Raw genomic sequence first — 19482 nt, forward strand, 5'->3', positions numbered from 1 at the left:
CTCCTTCCTGGAGGATGAGGCCAGCAATTTGCTGCACACAAATATATCCTCTAATTGGTGTATAGAATGTGTGAAATTTCTAACACTGATCAGCCAGAGCTTTGCAATCCTCTAGCTTTCTGAAGGATCAACAGAGAATTCAGTAGGCAGAAAAAACTGTTAAATAAGCTGTATAAGAGCTTCAATGAGAGAGGACCTTTTCCTTCACAGCAAACGTACCCAGAGAATTTGCATATTGCTGCAACATTGTGACAGATTTATTTTCAGTCTGGCACTTGGGGGTTTTAATGTCATTATAAATGATCAAAAATAATGATATGACTGCACAATGCAACAATGTGGGAAGTACTGTATTAGCTATTACACTTAATTATTTAATACAGAAAATTATTCACACAGTGTTAAAAGCCCAGTGGGATGGTGAACTGGGGTCTCATTCACAACAGCATTAACAGCGTCAGCAGCAGCATGTAAAGGGAACAGTTCCAGGGAAAAGTGACTCGCTCTCACTCTCAGAGGAAAAATCCCAACCCTCTATCACTTCACGTGAGGTTGGTTTAAGGGGTCAAAAGTTCTCACAGATGTGAATCTTCTCTTCACGTAAGAATGATACCAAACAACAGACTGTGATACAGCCCCTGTTAAGACCTGTTTATCGTGTTAGGAAATGACTTTTCCACTGCCAAATGCTCACCTGACTGAGGTCTACGAGAATTGATTTCTCTTCTCTGTCATGCATCTGGCTTTTGTAGAACCTTGGAAACTTTAGTTTCTGCTTCCCCAATTGTAAAATGAGAGTAACCATCCTCTTCTGAAAAGTTGTGATTGATGGATTACATGAAAGTAAGCGTTATTTTATTAACTACTCTAATCCATATAAAATCAAGCCTTTTCTGAAAACGGAGATAACTTACAAAAAAAGAAACTATTAAAAAACCTATTGCTTATACTTACCGCCCTGTTTCTAGAAGACTGTGCCTTTCTTCCAGTAAGTATCCACTATCCACACAGCAACATGTCAGAGCAGTGCATAGCCTATTCCCATGGTGCATACAGAGGCAGAGAAGCTGTTCCAATTCCAGCCCCATATTCAGACTGCTCCTTCACCCATTATTTGCCAGTGTCTCATCTTCCCACAACAGTAAGTGGCTCTTCACTCTGAAAGATGTGTCACTTCTCTTCTTACAGGTTGAGTTTTACTTCTTTTGCATCATTCTTCCCTGAACTGGGATGTCAGTCCAACTTTAGAAAATAGACTGTCTTAAACAGCAAAGCCCATCCTTTTGCTCTTTTCATAGGACTGTTTCACGTTGCTCGCTTGGTTTAGTGCCTTCAAGAGTTATTTGTTGGCTCTCATCAAGACCTGTTTTTTCTAGACCTTGCAAAGTCTTTGAGCATTTACAGCTTCTTCCTAATGGAATTTGACAGCAAAATTCTCACAGAATGCATTTTGTGATAAACGATCTGTTCAGACATAGCAAGCAATCACATTCACTTTTCAGTCTTTCCGGTAAGAGTGGTGTTGATTTTGTTTCTCTTCGCTGAGAACAAGTCTGGTTTCTGACTGCAGGGCAGTAATTGTTAAATGATTGCAGTGTAATTACTGTTCGAGAGGAAAAGGGCCCAACTCCTCACAGGGTCTCACTGTGCCACAACGTACCTGTAGGAAAGTCAAGAATGATTATCTTATTTTTCTAGGTGGACAGCAGAATTTATGAGAGAGCTTTCTCTGCCTCCATTTTCATGCATTTATATCAAGGAGGCCTTAGGCATTACTGTTCTGAGGCGTTACTCACCCTCCCTTCAAAGGCAGCTAAGAGCAATCCAGGCCAAAAATGACATCAGGGTCAGCTAGTTGAATCATGCAGTTTCAGCATGTTTTACTGTTATCATTTCCTCAGGCCTTCTCAGCACGTTGCTTTGAAATACAATCTTTGCCACCTCTAAGAGATGCTTCCATAATAAATGCTTCCATATTGCCTTTGCCGTGATTTTTTCCCAGTCTTTGGAGGACCTGGGACCACAACATTGCACTTCAAGGCTGAGTGCTTCTGTACTACTAGCAACTTTACAGTAAATGAAATACTGACAGATATAAAAAAAACCTGTACCACTATGTAGGTGGGCAGGGAGGTGCTCATGGGACCTTCTAGAAAATACAATTCTAGTGGAATGAACTGGGTTGCAAGATCTGGAAATGGGAATTCCCAGTTCACAAGACAGGTATGATAAAAACTTTTCTAGGCATGTCTCCCCAACATTTTAAAATATCAGTAGGTGTGGAGAGTGTAAAAAAAGGTGTTGTGACACAAGAAATTATATAGTTCCAGCCTCCATAAATGTTTAAGTTTGTCAAATCGTGGCTTGGGGACCCTGGTTCAGGCAGTGAGTTTTATTCTTTTTTTCCTGTGATGGAGGTATTTGTCCACTAGAAGCACAGGTGAGAACCATGATTTGCTTTAGGACCTACAGGCTCTCAAACAATAAGCAGAAGGTGGTCGCTATTAAGCAGTAACAAGCTAGCCCAGATTTATACCAGTGACCTAGGAATAAACATTTGGGGTCTTTTTTCCAGATCACGGAGCCATTCCAGTGCTCCAACTCCTTTGTTTCTGTCAAGCAGAGTGTCCACTATGTCCAGACAGGCCTCCAGACCCCAAGGGACACCTGTCTGCTTTCACCAGCATCCTCGTTGTGAGAAAGAGTATGAAACAGAGTGAGAGAGGGTAAAGGAAAACATCAGTTATTAAGCACCTATCTTGGTCCGCAAGTTGGTCTTGTTTTCTTATGGAATAAGCAGAGAGAGGCAGGAGGCTTCTTGAGAACCGAGAAGGCCTTTGGAGCAGTCTGGGGAGCTGAAAAGCTCCTCTCCTCACTCCCTGTCTGCAGAAAGATTTGATGGAGTACAGGGGGGCCTTGTGCGATTCCCTGCAGCAGTGACTCATTACAGCAACTGGAAGGTGAACTGCAGGGAGTCTGTGTCTCAGAATTAATCCATCAATGGATGAGAGCTGATAGATAGTATGCAAATAGATGCTGTTTTCCTGCAGCCCGTCAGGAGCTCCAAGCAGCTGCATCCTCCACTTTATTCCTTCTCTGTTAGGTTCTGCTCATTTCACTGATTGCTGTTATGGCTAAATGGTATCTTAGCATAAGAGAATTTGCATCTGACACAATTCTCCGTTTGGTGTCGGGAGCTATTGTAGCTTTGTAAGATTGTTCAGGACACGTACGACTCACTCGAATCTGCTGTGAGAAGGAATGCCAAGAGTCACGATAATGTGTAAATATTGTTTGATACGATACTGTTTTCCAATGAAACTGTCTCTTTTGCAAAAATACTTTCAGGGAAAGCCTCTGTTATTGAAATCTGAGAACTGACTCTTGCAGCTCCAAATACCCTGCAGCATTTTCAGAAACGGATTCACATACTGATCAACCGTCAGCCAAACTAGCAGTTCATCTCATTTTGCAAATCCCCAGTAAAGTCTGCTTTGGTGCCCTTTACAACCAGCAGGAAATTTTTGCTAAGAAATCACACTGAATATCAGGGTATCAGCCCTTTTCTCTCCTTCCTATATATTCTTTCTAGCTGATTAAAATGATGCTTCTTTTTGTCGTTTTAACATGCAGGTTTGTTTCAGATAAGTGGTAGCAAGGTTATCCTGTAGTTTGCTTTCCTTTTAGTCTGTGTAATTATCTGTATGTCTTAGTTTCTCCTCCTGGATACTCGTTTCTGTATTCATACATACATTCTTTCCCTTTTTTCCTATGACATTGCAGCATCTTCTTCCACTGGGGACCATCTGACCTACCCAGTGAATAGCCTTGACCCTTGCTGTGCTCTTCATCTTTAGAGGCTTTTCTCTCAGAGGTTTTTTTTTTTATTTTATTTTTGCCAGCCACCTCATAAGAGATGGAAATGAAAACCTGGGACCAAGCAGATAAATAACTGCACATCACTTAACACACAAGTGACCCTGCAGCTACCGCAGGGCTGGATGCTCAAAACCCAGCTGGTACCATGACTCAACAGCACCCTTCCCCTCAGGATTTCAGTGCTTCAGTGTAGACACGTAGCTCTCCGGCCACCACACATTCTTATTATGGGCCCCAGGTGACTTTGAGCTCAGACCTTCAGATAGAAGTGGGCAATTTTCCCAGCTGTTAATGAGGCTTCTTAGATACTGCATTTAGTATCTCATATTCACAATAAGTAAAAGAAATGGTCTCCAGAGATTTCAGTGGCTCCATGAGTACCCAAACAAACCCCAGCTTCTTTGATAGGTAATCTCAGCAACTAGGAAACCTAAAAATGATTGGCATACTCATTCTGAAATGCTACAATGTCTGCTCCCTTGCACAAATGAGATTCCATTCCAGTCAGCTACTGCATATTTATGCTCAGCCTTTCATTAACTTATTGATCATGTGATGATACACTATCCTTTGCTACTTTTGGGGAAATAAAACAATGGGGAAAAAATGTGCTCTAATGGTGGGGCTATTTCATGCTTTCTGAGTATTCAGTCCAATCCTCCTGGTCTCTTTCTGTCCTCCTTTCTCCCCAAAAGCTTCATGGATCTCCAAAGACATCCCACAAGAGAGGGTGACTACCATTCCCCAGTAAGCCCCTGAGGCTGCCATTATGTGACATGCAATTATACAACTAAATCAGGGTCAAGCGTCTCCCTTTAAGGGTAAAATATGGTATTACACTCTAAATTCCTGTACTGCAAAAACAAACAGTGCCATCAATTCATTTCCAGTCAGACCTCCACCCCCTTGGGAAAAACACGCAGAACTTTCTGGTGGGAAAAATAGTTTGGAACTACAACCTCTTTATTAGAGTGAAAGCTCTTCCTTCATTCAGCTTGTCTTTCATTAGCCACCCTGGTACACTCCAGTGAGGAATGTGGCTTGAAGAGGTACTTTGAGGTCGCAAGAGGCAAGTCTCGAAGGGGTGTAGTTCACTCTCGTTATGTATTCATAACTCCTGACAAGGTTATGAGGTCTGATCCAAAGCTAAATAACCACATGGCCATTTGTAGGTAAATGTTTCTAAGGAGGGTGGCTTTTTAAGGAAGGATTCCATTACCTTGCACACAAATGAAGCGGCTATGTTCTCTGTTTTCTTTAAGCTCTCTTACTATGAATAATATCTTCCTATTTTTCACCCTTCTGTTTGAAACACAGAGGGAACAGGTGAGGAGGAAAGGAAGGTTTTGAAATTAATGTGTTTCCTTAATTCAACACTGGCATATTGGATGTGGGGTTGAGTAAAACTGCATTCATATCCATGGTTCCTCTCTATTATTCATCTAAGAGGTGCAGGAGGAAGAGAAGAACTCTCAGTCCACCTTACAGCCACGTAATAACAGACCATGGTAATGCTCTTTCCGTGCTCCCAGAGCAGACCAGCCCATGACTTGCAAGCAAGGAGCTGGCTGATGAAGCTCAGCAGAGCATTCCAGGAGAAACAGCTCGCAGTGTAAATCTGGAGCAGCTCCACAGAAGTTAGCAGAGTGACTCCAGATATGCTGTGGTGGCACAAAGGTCCAAAGCAACTCTTTGTGATAGCAATGAAAAAGGGACCTTTTCTTCCCAGGCCTGAGTCCCTCCTGACACGTGCCAGCTGTGTCAGTGCAGTGCCATTGCTTCCAGTGAGGTTACATTACTGCAACTGGGAGCAAAATTTAATTCACTGGCTTCAGTGGTCATCTGAGGACAGGATTTGATGCTGCTTGTCACCTTGGTTTTGTACCGGCAGCAAATGCTGTTTTACCAGCAGCAATGGCTATTAAGCTCTATGTCTGGAGGTATTCAGTAAAAAGAAATTGTGAATTTTGTTACACCAAAAACATTCTTTGCAGTATGATGCCAATCATAGTAAACACCTATGTATCACCACAGTTTTAAAAATAGATAGTCATCATTTTCACGGGCAAAACCTGAACAACATGTTTTGGATCTTCACCCTTGCCCAAAAGCAAACTCTGTTTTTTTGGAGTTGTTGGGTTCCTAATGAAATCCTTAATAGTTCCCAAGCTACGCAATTTGAGAAGGAAATGGAAGATAGCCATGCTATTGAATGCATGTATTCATTCGGCATGTGAGCAGTGCCGTTGCCTTCAGCAGGACTGCGCACATGAACCAGGGGCAGGAGGATTGGGTCTGTTGTCTTCTACTCTGTTCTCTTTGATCCTGCAAGTGTACTCTCTGTCAAGGTCGCATCAGGCTGCAAAGGCACTTTTTGCAACTCTGTATGATCTGTGTCTGTCCTTTATTTATTCAAAATGCATTTGCCTCTACAATTTAATCTGCTGTTCTCTCCCTCCCCTTCCTCTTGGTGAAGTCTAATTGCAGTTTTATTCCAGGTCCATCTGGTTGCTAACGATGCTGGACATCACCGCTGAATTCATTCTAATATTTGTTGTGTATTTTCTAGGCTGGACGCTGAATAATAATTTTCTCTGAATTTGCTTTTACTCCTGTTTCCTTCTTCCCTGTTGTAGCTAATTGCATAGAAATGCGTAGCCGTGGGATGATTCCTCCTCCCAATGTAGATCTGCTAAGGGTTGCCTGTTTCAGGCTGCAGAATAAAGAACGGGGTGGGGTGGTGGTGTCTGTTTTTGAGGAGAAGATTTCAAAGTCCACTCTAACAGCTCCCTTCACTGGTGTGGAACCAGCTGGGCAGTGGCTTCCTCTGTTTCTTTTTTTTTTTTTTTTTTAAATTTTTCCTGCCCCAAACATGACACGGTTTATAACTGTGAATCTCAAAGCATCCTGGAGGCAGTGTTTCAGCATTTAGAAAGACACTTTTTGCCAGTGCCTGCTCCACGTGATGGCTGAACCCACAGTAATTTCGGGTTCCCAAGCCTGGCTTGTGCAGTGCCAGTGCTGGGATTTTTTATTATTTTTTTTTCCTTTTGCTTTCTGCAGCACTGCCCTGGGAACACAGACTCACACTTTACCCATGACCTGACTCTCTGGCTAAGAATAGCAGTCACAGTGCAACTTGGGTTCAGTCTCACTGGAGACATGCTGCAGCTGGGAAACAGGGAGGTCAGATTACCCATGTTCACAAAACCAAACACATAAAAGGAGCATGGAGGATTTTGTATGTTCGCCTCCTTTTAGGACTGCAGAACAAGGGGAAGAGGTTGGCACAGACGTTCAGTGAGCCAAGATAAGTTTTCTTTACTCATGACATTGACTTAGACAGGAAGTTTGCATACAGAAGCTCACGTCCTGGGCGGAACAGGACCTTTTCCAAACGGGTCCTGTATCCTTATGGCCCATCCAGCCAAAAATCATGCAGGATGAGGACAGCAAGCAGTGCTGATTAGCATCTCCTGAGCCCTGCTTAGGACGATGAGATGTTTGAGAGAGCCCCCTGAGTAATTCTGTACCACAAAGTGAAGATACCTTCTTATCTTAACCTTCTAAAGAAGAGTTTAGCACATGCTAGTGGATCTGCCACAGCTTGTCCTGGACAGCTGATGTTGCAGTGTTGCTGTGGCACTATCTCTAGCGTGAGTGAGCAACAGGTCACTCTGAGCATTTGCTAAAGCCGACTTTGCTCTCGTTCTTACACCTTCCTGGTGGGATGCGGCAGCAGATGCTTCATTTTGTGGTGCAGACGTGCTTTCACAGTAACGAAAATACCAGTCCTGCTCTATAGTTTTAAGACAGGAGCTAAAGCATTGGTAATAGAAAGTGTTTGGCTAATGACTGTTGTTATACTCATTGCGACTGGGTAAAGATAAAGGAGACAACCAGTGAAGTTTAAATAGCACATCCTCAGCTCGACTGTGCACTCTGCTCCATCGTGATGCAGCAGCCGGCTGTTCCCAGCACCGGCACAGAGCATTACATCTGGAACATGGACTGGTGGATTGATATTCACACTGGCAGAAGGAGAGCTGTTTTTTGAGAGAACTGTATGGCACCATTCCTTTACTCTTCCCCCAGCCAAATCTAGGTCAAATGGGGAAGGGTGCTGTGTTGTTAGGAATCGGAGATGTCTGGAGGAGCTGGTCCTGCAAGCCTTACTCCTGTGAGCGGCCATGCTCAAAGCGCTCTATGTGGGTTCCTTTTGCCCCCCGTTCCAGAGTTGGAGGGGAGGGGTGGCTGCCCTGGGATCGCACTAGCTGGATAGGGGCTGCTCACACAAGTCAAGGAACCCAGGACTGAGCTACAGCTTGAGATGCGACGAGTAGACTTTAAGAGGAAAACCCCTTGAGTATTAGGGCAGTAATTCTAATGGTAATTTTGAACTGTTTTTGTCTGTCTAACATTCCTTTTTAATCCCCATCCTGCCTGCCCCTTCCTTATGTAGGGTTACTTTAGTGATCCTTGGAATGTTTTTGACTTCCTCATCGTAATTGGCAGCATTATAGACGTCATTCTCAGTGAAACTAATGTGAGTATTACTCTACCCTCCCCAGGATACCACCACCTCCTCCTCCTCTGCTGTTCCTTCTCTTTTTCTTTCTTTCTTTCTTTCTCTTTTTTTTTTTCTGGGTTTTTTCCCTCTAGTCATGCTTTTATTGAACTTGCCGTCGTCCTTCTCCTTCTCCCAGGGAAAAAAAAAAGGAGGGGGGGAAAATACCTCCTTCTTTTTCACTTGTCATAGCTTGCCCCAAGGCTGTGACTGGTGAAAGCGCACAGAGTTTGGGGTGTGTGTGCTTTTTTTCCCTCCAAAAGGTAGACATGCTTGAGTGTAACTTTCTGACTAACCAGGCTTTTGTTGATACCCTCCATCATGTGAAACGTTACAGAGGTTTGAGCAACCAATACTATAGAGTGGTAAGAGACTATTTAATATGCCCACGTAACCTCTTTCTTTTCTTATTTTTTCCCTCTTCTCTCCCTCTTTCATGCTTTTTTTTGTTTTGGTTTGTTTTTTGTTTTGTTTTGTTTTTTTTTTTACTTTTTACTTTTTTTTCCCTCTTTTCTCCCTTTCCCTCTCTCTCTCCTCTCTCTCATTCTTTCTTTCTCTTCCTTTCTCTCTCTCTCTCTTTCCTTGGCTTCTCTGCCACATGCAGCACTATTTCTGTGATGCATGGAATACATTTGACGCCTTGATTGTTGTGGGTAGCATTGTTGATATAGCAATCACCGAGGTGAACGTAAGTAGCTGGCGTCTGTCCATGATCGTGCCTGCTCTAACATTCATTTGTCTTTCCCGGGTTCGTTTTTTTTTTTTTTTCCTCCCCCTTCCTCCTTTCTTTTGAGTTTGTTTTCAGAGCTTTTTCTTTAGTTTTGAAACTCTCTCTTTTTTTTTGTTTTGTTTTGTTTTCTTTTTATTCTGTTTTAATTTTTGGAACGACTTAAAGGACTTTTTGACTGTTGCATCATTTTCTTCCCTTCATAATCCGCCTGGCATGAATTAAACTGTATAGCAGGAAAAGTGATGGGAAACGTGGAGCGTAAGTGAAAAAGCTGTTTGTGCCATGGGAAGTTGCTAGAATAGTCCCAGGCCAGCACTTTGGTCTACCCAGTGTTATGCTTTGCTTCCCATGGCAGTTCAATACTCTCCACCCCACAGAGATGTAAAGGTTAGTTCTTTCGAGGTGGAACTGTGGGAACCAAACCAAGATTCCTCCCTGTGCCTCCTCACCCAGGCTTCCTCCAAAAGAAATAAAGACTGTACCATCTCTGTTCAGAGGAACCTGCTCCTAATGTTTAGTTTTCTGATTTGAAAAAAGGTAGATAAAATAAAAACAAGGTAGAAAGGCCAAAGTAAAACAAAGCGACAGAGTTTCAACCCAGTTTTTTGGGTTTGCAACCCAGTTTGCACCATCTCACAAATTCCACCTGCACAATTGACACTGATTGGCCCCACTGGTGCCCATCTCAGCAGACAGGTGAAGGATTGAATGAGCCATGGAGACTGAAATGAGCAGCTGGTGTTCAAGGAATAAATCATGAGGCACACTTTTTCCTCTGTCTTTTTTTTTCTTGAAGGTGGATGGATACAGAATTACAGGATAAACAGACAAAGGACAGGCAGGAAACACACAGGTTCCCAAAAGAAAGACTACAAAGGACCCACTGGGTTTATGAGCACAGACAAAAATTACACTGCAAAATCCAGCTTAGCAAGGCCAGGGAAATATGAAGATGGAAAGAAAATTGCTGTAAATACGTTAATGAAAAGCAAATCAATCATGAATTTGCAAAACGATGTGGTTGTTGAATAAACATTCCAGCTAGGAGTTGTTGTGTACTGTAGAGGCAGTCCATCGCAAGCAGAAAAGTGACAGCATAGTTTTCACTCAGTTGCTGTGTTTAGGGAAAAATGTAGGCAACATTTTGAAAAAATCAAAATGCCCTACTTTGAACTTCCCAAACAAAATGTTTCCATATCTTGGTTCTAGTTTAATTTCTGTTAAACTTCATTTTTTTTTAGTTCTGGAACAAGGAGGTATATCCAAGTTGCAATACTTTTATTTAGAATAAATGGAATCTTTTATTTGACACTAGTCTGTTTTCTTTGCCTTTTGAGAGAATGGAAAATAGTTTCTAACTGAAAATGAACGGGGTTTTTTTTTACATCTCTTAAATGTCCTGCTTTCAGGTCTAATTTCCCCCAGATTGTTGTAAACAATTTTGGTTACCCTTTTAGTACAGAGATACTAGGATTGCGCTGACTTTGCAGAGGGAAGTTACGGTAATCAGCAGGCTGAAGTTGTTAATTTTGAAGAATGAAATGAAAGCCTTTTTTATGCCGCATTTGTTGCAAGAAAACTACATGGGGAACCTGGCAAGAACCTCCAGATTGTGAAAAAGTTCCATTCTCATCCATAGAGGCAGAACTGTACATGGTAATTGGGGAAATAAGTACAGTTAATAAGAGATGAGTTATGCTAAACTTCAGCAAGACTTTCCTGACTGATGTGTTTGAATCTGTAGAAAAGGCTTTCAAGCAGAAAGGAGGGAAATCCTTGTGTTTTGCTAAGTAAGTGGAGGCCCATCATAATCAGAAACTCTGTATTGGAGGGAAAATCTAATGGATCCTTTTGAAAAAATTCATGGTAATTCCCTATAAATTAAAGAACTTTTTACATCAAGGTTTAAGATACTTTGATATACATCTCATTAAACTTTAGTCATCTGAGAGAAGACAGATACCCACCCAGGCTTCCTCTTACAATTAGTGGAGAGAAATGCACACCTTCCCTGGCCAACTGATGCCTCCCTCTCTGTGTCTATGACAGGGAAAATGAACTGCCCTTTGGAGGTGCCCATCCAGTGACTGGAGAGTGTCTAGGTTTGTTAGGTTTGTCTAGACGCCCAGCCCTCAGACACTAAACTTAAGCAGGATAAATTGCATTCATTCTCAGCATGTTGTCAAGAAGGTCACGCTGCTGCTAATTGGGCTGTGTTCAGATCTTCAGTCTCCAGGGCTATCCATATGGGTGTGTTTAATTACCGCTGACAAGGCTCCCTCTCTTTTCCATTCCCTGTCTAAATTCAAGTTCATGTCAGCCAAGGCCCAGAATCCAGTTTTTGGTTGCAGAAATCTGTGAAAAATGAGGGCGTGCCTCTGTCCAAACAGCCATCACCTGTCTTAGTTGAGGAGGCAGCAGGAGCAGCCCTGACTCTTTCGGTTAGGGTTATGAATAGCATTTCATGATGGTCCCTCTGTTTCCTCTAAAGAATCCTTTCCTTCTATACAGTTTTTACAGATTTCTGCACACGTCTTTTTGTTACCTGGCATGTTTAAATCTTCTCTTTTTATCTAGGCAAGTCCTTTGCTACTAGTTTCTAATGTTTGTTACTAAAAACTTGCACAATCTTTTGATGCACTGATAAATGAGCAGCAGCTATGGATGGAGTTTGTTCTGAAATGTTCTGAAATCCCTTTGCACTTATAACCCTTATTGAATAAGAGAATGTTTTGTATGTTGGTTTGTCCTGTCGGATTCCCTTCCTGCTAGCAGCACTTGATATGTTATATCTGTAGCAGATGGGCTTTGGAAGTAGCAGCCCATCTTGGACGGACAGTTGTCATCTCCCCAAGCAGTGTGAGGCAGTTTATCAGATACACTTCCCTTCTTCTCAGGAGCTTGTTGCTTTCTTACTGTTTGTGGGTTTGAGCAAACCCTGCCTTGTGTTTCTGTACACTGTCTTGTCATGTTCCAAGAGACCTGGAGTCTGAAAAAGAAAGAAAAAATAAACCCTAAAATGCCAGTTAACTCCACTAATTGGAGATGTTTAGCCTGGTCAGGACCAGGTAAGATGTTTCTGCCCAACTCCTTAGAAGCTGCAGAATGGTTGTCGTAAGGTCTTGAAAGGCGCTGCTCTTGGAGCTAAGGGACAGTTTTCGTTGTGGTCAGTTAGGGAAGATGGAGACACCTGGCACAGGTTAATTTGACATGTGGCCATAGACACGTAAGCCTGAAATCTCTATGAGGTTCACCAGACGTTTGCACTTAGGGGAAGCATACCCAGCAAGTGCTGAGCTGAGACAGATGTAGGTGCGATGGGAACCCTGACTGACAGGCTCCACGGTGTGTGTGTAGGTATGCGCTTGCATCTATTTGTGCAGTTCCCCGTGCTCTGTTTTTTCCTTTTGACAATTATTTTTGTTTCTTGTAAAGGAATTTCCCAGACCAAAACCTTCATTAAGACATATGTGAGTGTGCATGGGTGGGTCTTTGTGTGTGCACTCCATTGGTTGTGGTATATGTTCCTGAATGGGTTTGGATGCCCGGGTATGGGCTACAAATCCATGGGAGAGTGTACGGACACGAATCCGTGTGTGGAGGAATGAGAGTGTGTATGCAAGCATACCTATTTCATACGTATTTGTGTTGTGAATGGTTGTTGATGGAGACACATGGGTTGTTGTGTATGTAACTGAGCCTATGAACATGTTTTGTGAGCCAGTGTGGCTGTCTTACTGTGCAAGTTTGATCTGCTTATGGGTGGGTGTTTATACCTGAGAGTTTCCTGTATGCAGGCATGTTCTCTGCATGCCTGTGGATGAGTGTACACTTGCATGTCAAGCTCAGCGTATTTTGGTTAGCATGGCTGTGCATTCAAAAATAGCGAGAAGGCATGTACTCATGAGGCAGGGTCCCGGGTTGCCTTCAGCATTTCTGAGTCCTTTAGGAAGCCTCTGCTTAAAACACCTCCGTGGTGTGGAGATATGTTAAGCGTTAAGTCCAATTGCGTCACGTTAGGCTCACTTGCTTACTGCAACTTGGGAACAGCTCCCAGGTCCCCCCGGTCAGCTCCACAAACACATGGAGATGCATCTCACACAACTGAAAAAGTGCAAAGGGCACAGGGCAGGCTAAAGTCTGGTGGGTCTGAAAACTTCAGAGTGGCACGGTTTCTGCCAAAATCACTTTTAAATTACCTCACTTTCAAGCTGCATTTTCAGAGCTTTGCTTCTCAGTAGGTGTTACACAACTACTTCCTAACCACAAATGAAGATCTTCCCAAATTTTCTGGAAATATTCTGTGATTCTAATTTGGGCCACTCTTAAGCCACTTCTTAAGTAACTAAAGAGGGAGGGGAGGACTTTCATCTGCTATTAAAAAAGTAATTTCTGAGGCAGAGACCACATCTACCATGAGTCAACTCTCTTTAAGTGCTAAGACCAAGAATGACTTTTGGGCAACAAGATGAAAGATGATGTAATATATGCATCCCGGGAGGTAGGGCCTGGGAGTTGTATTCCATGGACTTTGACTGGACCCCTATACCTCAGTCTCCCCATCGGTAAATTGGAGATTGTTATTATTCCCTACGTTAAGCAAGCATTTGTCATTGCTGTTTACAAACCACTTTAAGTTCCTTAGAAGAAAACATTAAGGTGGTAAAAATTATTACTATCTATTATAATAATAACAGGAAAGACAATGTTATAGGAGGTGAATAAAAGCCAGCAAATTTGGAATATATCATCGCAGAAGTAGCCCCAGGCACAGGCTTGCATTTCCTTCCCTTCCACCTCAGCAGACACAACCTGGAGTTGAATGCCATGAAGCTGACTGCCAGCCTACTGTCCCCTCCTCCGGGCAAAGAAAGTTGCTCAAAGAAAAGTTGTTGTGCTGTATCAAAGAGGGAAATCAAGTTTGATTTGTGCTCTGTGCTACGGTGCCCAAAGTGATGAAAGAAAAACAGTCAGACCCTGTGTCACTGGGAAAGCTGCTAATGTAATGCCTTCCTCTCAGTCAGAGAGAAAAAACGATAGCTCTCTGGTACATAGGGTCCTTTTTCCTTCACCCTTTCCCCTGCTGGTGTCAGACCAAAGATTTGCTGTGGCTGAGTCTTCATTTGCCACCAAAGCGATTCTCATAGCACTGCCCACTGAGGTAGAAGGGTCCCTGTGGCCAGCCGAGAGGTTGGCCCATCCACCTGCAGTGGGCAGTTCATGGCGTGCAGATGTGTGAGAGTTACGTAGGCACATTCAGGTGGGAGCATGTGTGTCTCCACAGCAACAATGTAGGTACCAGTGACAGTGGGGATGTTGTGTGTTTGATTCTGTCTGTCTGTCTTGAAAGGATGTCTGGGAGGGAGGGTTTGCGCTTACCTGTGAACCTGTCGCTGAGGGCTTCTGCTGGTGCCTCTGACAGTGTCTGCATGTGTGGGTACCTCTGTTCGTCAGTTGTGCCTGGGGGTGCATGAGGATGACTGAGCAAAACCATCTGAACTGGTATCCATCCTGCCTGTTCTACTTGGTGACCATCCTTGCGTGTCTGAGTGTGTCTGTGAAGACTGCAAGAGGTACAGAGGAGGAGGAGGCACTCGTGACAGGCACACAATGCGATACTGCAGATATGACGAGCCAGAGGGGTGTGCGTGGATAGGAGATGGGAACTATCAGAGATAGGGAACTGGTGGCTTGTGGGTTTTTGTGAAATAATGGAATATTTCTCTGTGTAAGTTGCCCTTCTATTGCAGCAGTACTTGTTTTCATAAGAGTGAGTGTTGTGACTGGCCTGAGGGTTGATGGAAATGGTGGGGGTTTTAATGAAAGAGGTGACAGGAGGAGAAAAAAGGAAAGTACAATGTTGTGTGTGATCTGATCCATGGTGGCATCTGGGGTATGTAGGACCTGGGTGTTTCAGGAAGTAGCACCCCTATGAAGAAGGTTAGAGAAACCCAAAACCCATCTTGCCGTATTCCTTCCCCTAAAAAATGTTGGTCAGGTCTGTTGTGCCTAGGCCTGATGGGCAGTGGTTTGGTGTTTGTCTATCAGATATTCAGGAGAGCTGAGTACTTTATATCTTGCATTTCTGAAAAGTTTTCCAAATTCTGGTAGGAAGTCAGCAGAGGGTTGCAGCTTGGTTGATTCCTGAGTAAGTGCATTAAGGCCAGAGACAAACCGAAGCATTCAGCTCCCAAGAGTACTTGGAGACATGTGCAGTGATTTCTCCTTTAGTCTTTTTTATTTCTGAAGTAAAGCAGCTCAGGCTTGAACCAGGCGCATGGGGCCTTTCCTTACAGTCATCTTGCTTTTGGTGTCGAGAGGCTTCATATGATTTGTCATGGGCTCCTGCTCCCATTCTTTGGAATATCTGACTGCCTATACTCAAGTCTCCCTCTTACCTTCTCCTGCACTTCTCCCTTTTAACCCACCCCCTGCCTTTCTTCCTTTTCTCCCTTGCTTTCCTCTCCCTCGTCTCCAGCCACACTAAACCTCACAAGTTCATTTTCACCCTCAATCAATGTGTCTGAAGGCAGAGAACCAGTGGCTTAAATCCTGCAGTCCTTATTCAGGGAGAACTGCCCCAGGGCATTTCGCCTGCACAAGGATTGGAGAGGTCGGCCCCTGCGACACAGTCCTATACACACACCCCCCCGCAATGGGAGCAAGGATCAGTGGAAGGACGACATACATCTAGCCTGCACCTTAGTTGGGACTGGCATTCATCTCTGTCGCTGCGTCTGTCTGTCTGTCTTTTCTGTCTCTGCCTGTCTGGTTCTCTCCGCTTCCATGCCCTTTGCTGCTCAGATTTTGGCCATCAGCTGCCACTGGAGACAAATCTTTGCAATTCCTAGAACTTGCAAGTTCGTTTACCCAAACCTTCCGGAAGAGGCAGAAAACATCTCCCTCCCTCTCTCTTCTCTCTCCCTCTCTCTTTCAAATGCCGTCTGGGTAGCAGAGGCCTCCAAATTATGTAGCAAAGGGCTGGAGAAGCACAGTGGCTTCTTTTGACATCTTGTGTTGTCATACCCTTACTGCTGCCATCCTAGAAGTTGTATGTAGTCCTGAGCTATCCCTGTGTGTGTGTATATGTATGTATATATGACTTGTTTTCTTTTTGGAAAAACTCCTGATAAAATTGATGGGGGGGAGGGGTGGATTTAGTTTGCTTTTTTTAATATCTGGTGGTGTTTTTATCGCTAGACTAATCCAGGTAACACACCGTGGTGGCCCCAGCTTCTATATGTAGGAAGCCACGTTGAAGCATGGTTGTGAGCTGGAGCAACGGCAACTGCCAGTACGCAGTGCTTTATTTTGCCTTTGGTGAACATCAGGAGAGCTGCCCTGAACTCTTCCCCAAATTAGGCTTAGACTGATTTGAATTTGATCCCCTCTTATGCTTAATAAACAATTCCAGTGCATGTTTTTCACCCTGTGTTGGTGAGAGAGGAGTATGCTAAGACTATCTGACCACAACCATGTTTGAACAGGGTTATTTTGTTTTTATTTATGTATATTTTTGTCGTGAAGATGGGGCCTCTTTTTTTTCTCTTTTGACTTAAGAATGTTGGTATTCCGAGTACATTTCCAGAGTTCATAATATGATCTGCGCATTCAAAGAGGTGATTTCGGTAACTGCACAACTTTTTCTGTAAGGAAATCTACATGAAATGTGGGCAAACAGAAGAAAATGTATGTCTTTTTTGCAGAAAAGGGGATAGTAAATGCAAATGACTCCTTCCTCAGTTTACCTGAGTATTTGAGCTGTTACTGATGACTAGCAATATTAGCACCATAAGAAGAAAGCGTGTTGTTTTCATGGGGAAAACCACTTTGAAAGACCAGTCTTCACACTACCTAGTTTTGAGGAAATACCTCAATATTGTGATTTCCACAAAACTACTTCTTATACTTGGCTTCCAACATTATTCCACGTGCATGGAATAAGCAGAATGTATTTTAATGCAGAGGAGATTTAAGAGCAGCATAAAAATAAATTTTCTGTACTGGATAAATATAACCACACACATGCTAGTTAATTAAAATATGAGAAACAGAAGACAAAGAATTGCGGAGAACAAATTCTTAAAAGCTAATTGAAAAAGCAGTAAAAGGAAAGTTAGAGAGCCCTATAGCTTTAAGACTTGATGCACAAACCTGTCTGGATTCCTTCTGAGTGAAAACATTTAGAGCTCTCTTTAAAATGGTGGGGCACAGCATCTCACTGACGGCACTGAGGAGTGGATCGTGCTTTTAATTACTGCAGGCTTTCACATACCCAAAACCTCGGTGGCTTTTAAGGCTTTTCGAGAAGGAGTCCTGATTTCTTACTTGACTGTAAATTATTGTTACAATACCAATAATAGCTAATAATAGGAACATAAAGTATCACAGGCCTTGTCCTGTGTTGGTGCAATGGTAAAAAACTGTGGCGTACGTTTCAGTACAAACAGCTCTTTAAAAAGCCTTCATCCAGATTTTCTGACCGGTATTTAATTTTCCTTGTCATTTTTCTATCACATTACTTTAAAAAAAAAACAGTACAATATGCTGGCATTAATATTTGTGATATAATACAGTTATATTTCATTTTCCTTTTAATTCCAATATGTTTTTCCACAAAGCTAGTTAAAACACTCAAAAGAAAAAATAATAAAAAACATTAGAACTACCCCAAGCTGGTTATATTTTCCATTGGCTTACTAGCCAGGATAAATCATTCCTTTTGCCGAGCAAAAGTTTCTTCTAACTTTCACTGAACTCTAATAGAGATTGTATCTTTATATGAATCCATAGACAAATCTCTGACTGATTCCTTAGATCGTCTCTTAATATATTAATGTTCATTGATGATAGCTTTCTGAGCACCATAAGTTAGATGGTCAAAAAGGTGCTCGGGTGAGTTCAAATCCGGCTAGTTCTGTAATCTAAGGTAATTCCTTGAAGCAGTGGTATATGTTTTCTGGCAACTTATTCTCCTTTTTCGAAGACCTACTTTGCTGAGAACGCCCAAGGAATTTTCCAGCATCGCTGTTCTCCACATGCAGATTGCAGTAATAAAGGGTGCTCAGTCCCCTGTATTTCACTCATTCAGTTTTGCTGTAAAAGCTTCGTTCTTCATCCAAATTACAAGAGCTTTTAACATCAGTCCTCCAAGACCTCATTGCATGCACCATCTCTTACTATTATGCATATTTAGACATCTGCTAACTGGTTCTAGATTGCACTGCCAGTTGCAATGAAAGCAATGAAGGTGATGGAAGAAGGGAAAACACACACAAGTATTTTACTTGTTTTATTCTTTAACTTTCTCTTCCCCTCATTATTCTTATCCCCAGTCACTTTCTCCAAATTTTGCTGAGATCTTGGGTAGCAGGGGTCACGTTTCCCATTCCCAGGAGCACTGGGAATAGTTTCCAGCAAGGCAGTAGTTAGTTCCCTTCTACCTACTGTATCAGTGATTTTTTTCCTGTCTTTCTTCAGCCAAGATACCATCAGTCCAGGGGAAAGGCTGTTCCCCTTTGTGAAGGCTTTTGTGCCAGGCACTCAGCAGCAGTTCAGCATGGTAATGGGTACCATTTTGCAAACCCTAACCAACAGGAATTTTTGAGGTCCCCATTAAATAAAGACCCGATTGTGGGGTTTTTTTGCTAGCAGGCAAGAGAACGTGGCCCCTCAGCCAGATTTGTAATCAAAGGTAAACACATATAAACTAATTTTACCCTTTCTAATATAGCCAATATAGCACCCTTATTTAGCTCCTGCTGCCTTCCTTCTACAGTCCCGTGCACCAGCCAGGAAACATAAAGGAGCCTTTTATTTCTCATTAGAAAACTGTTTTTAAAATGCCTGTGCTCTTACCTTCCTTCACTGGTTGTTCTTCGTGGAGACTGTCTGGCATAACATGCCAACAAAATGACTTCTGCTTCATATATCTTCATAGGCATCTGCTAAATGGGACCCGTTCCCAGCTGCATCCAGATAACCTAGCTGTAAAGACTGTAATTGCTGCTTATGGTCACCTGATTGATGGCCAAAATTCTGGGTCTGGCTCTAATTGCCAGTAAAATTTACAATGTTGCAGAGTAATGGGACATCCCAGCTGGTCACATCCCAGTCATTCTCTCGAAATCAACTTTTAAGCTCAGAGATACCAGTCAGCCATGCTGTCTGCTGAGCCTTGTCCGAGTGACTGGGAGAAAATCTGCTTCACCCAAAGCCAGATCAAGTGACATCTTTTCCTCAGCAAAGATGCCTCAGCAGTAAAGAAACACTTGTTAATAGAAAGGCACTAAAATAAATTGATATT

At 42.8% G+C, this 19482-nt stretch overlaps 1 protein-coding gene across 1 annotated transcript in view; it reads left to right on the forward strand.

Moving 5' to 3' along the window:
• The window catches only part of CACNA1C (calcium voltage-gated channel subunit alpha1 C), a gene marked incomplete at its 5' end in the record, with an annotated part of 495815 nt that overhangs the window by 435352 nt on the left and 40981 nt on the right, over positions 1–19482 (forward strand). Inside the window, 2 exons of the mRNA XM_082498635.1 lie at positions 8342–8425; positions 9051–9134. Of these exons, the coding sequence (XP_082354761.1) occupies positions 8342–8425; positions 9051–9134 (168 nt within the window). The remainder of the gene's footprint in view (positions 1–8341; positions 8426–9050; positions 9135–19482) is intronic.

The sequence above is a fragment of the Vanellus vanellus genome (assembly GCF_965231255.1).
Source record: "Vanellus vanellus genome assembly, chromosome: 1".
In the NCBI taxonomy this organism is placed as follows: Eukaryota; Metazoa; Chordata; class Aves; order Charadriiformes; family Charadriidae; genus Vanellus; species Vanellus vanellus.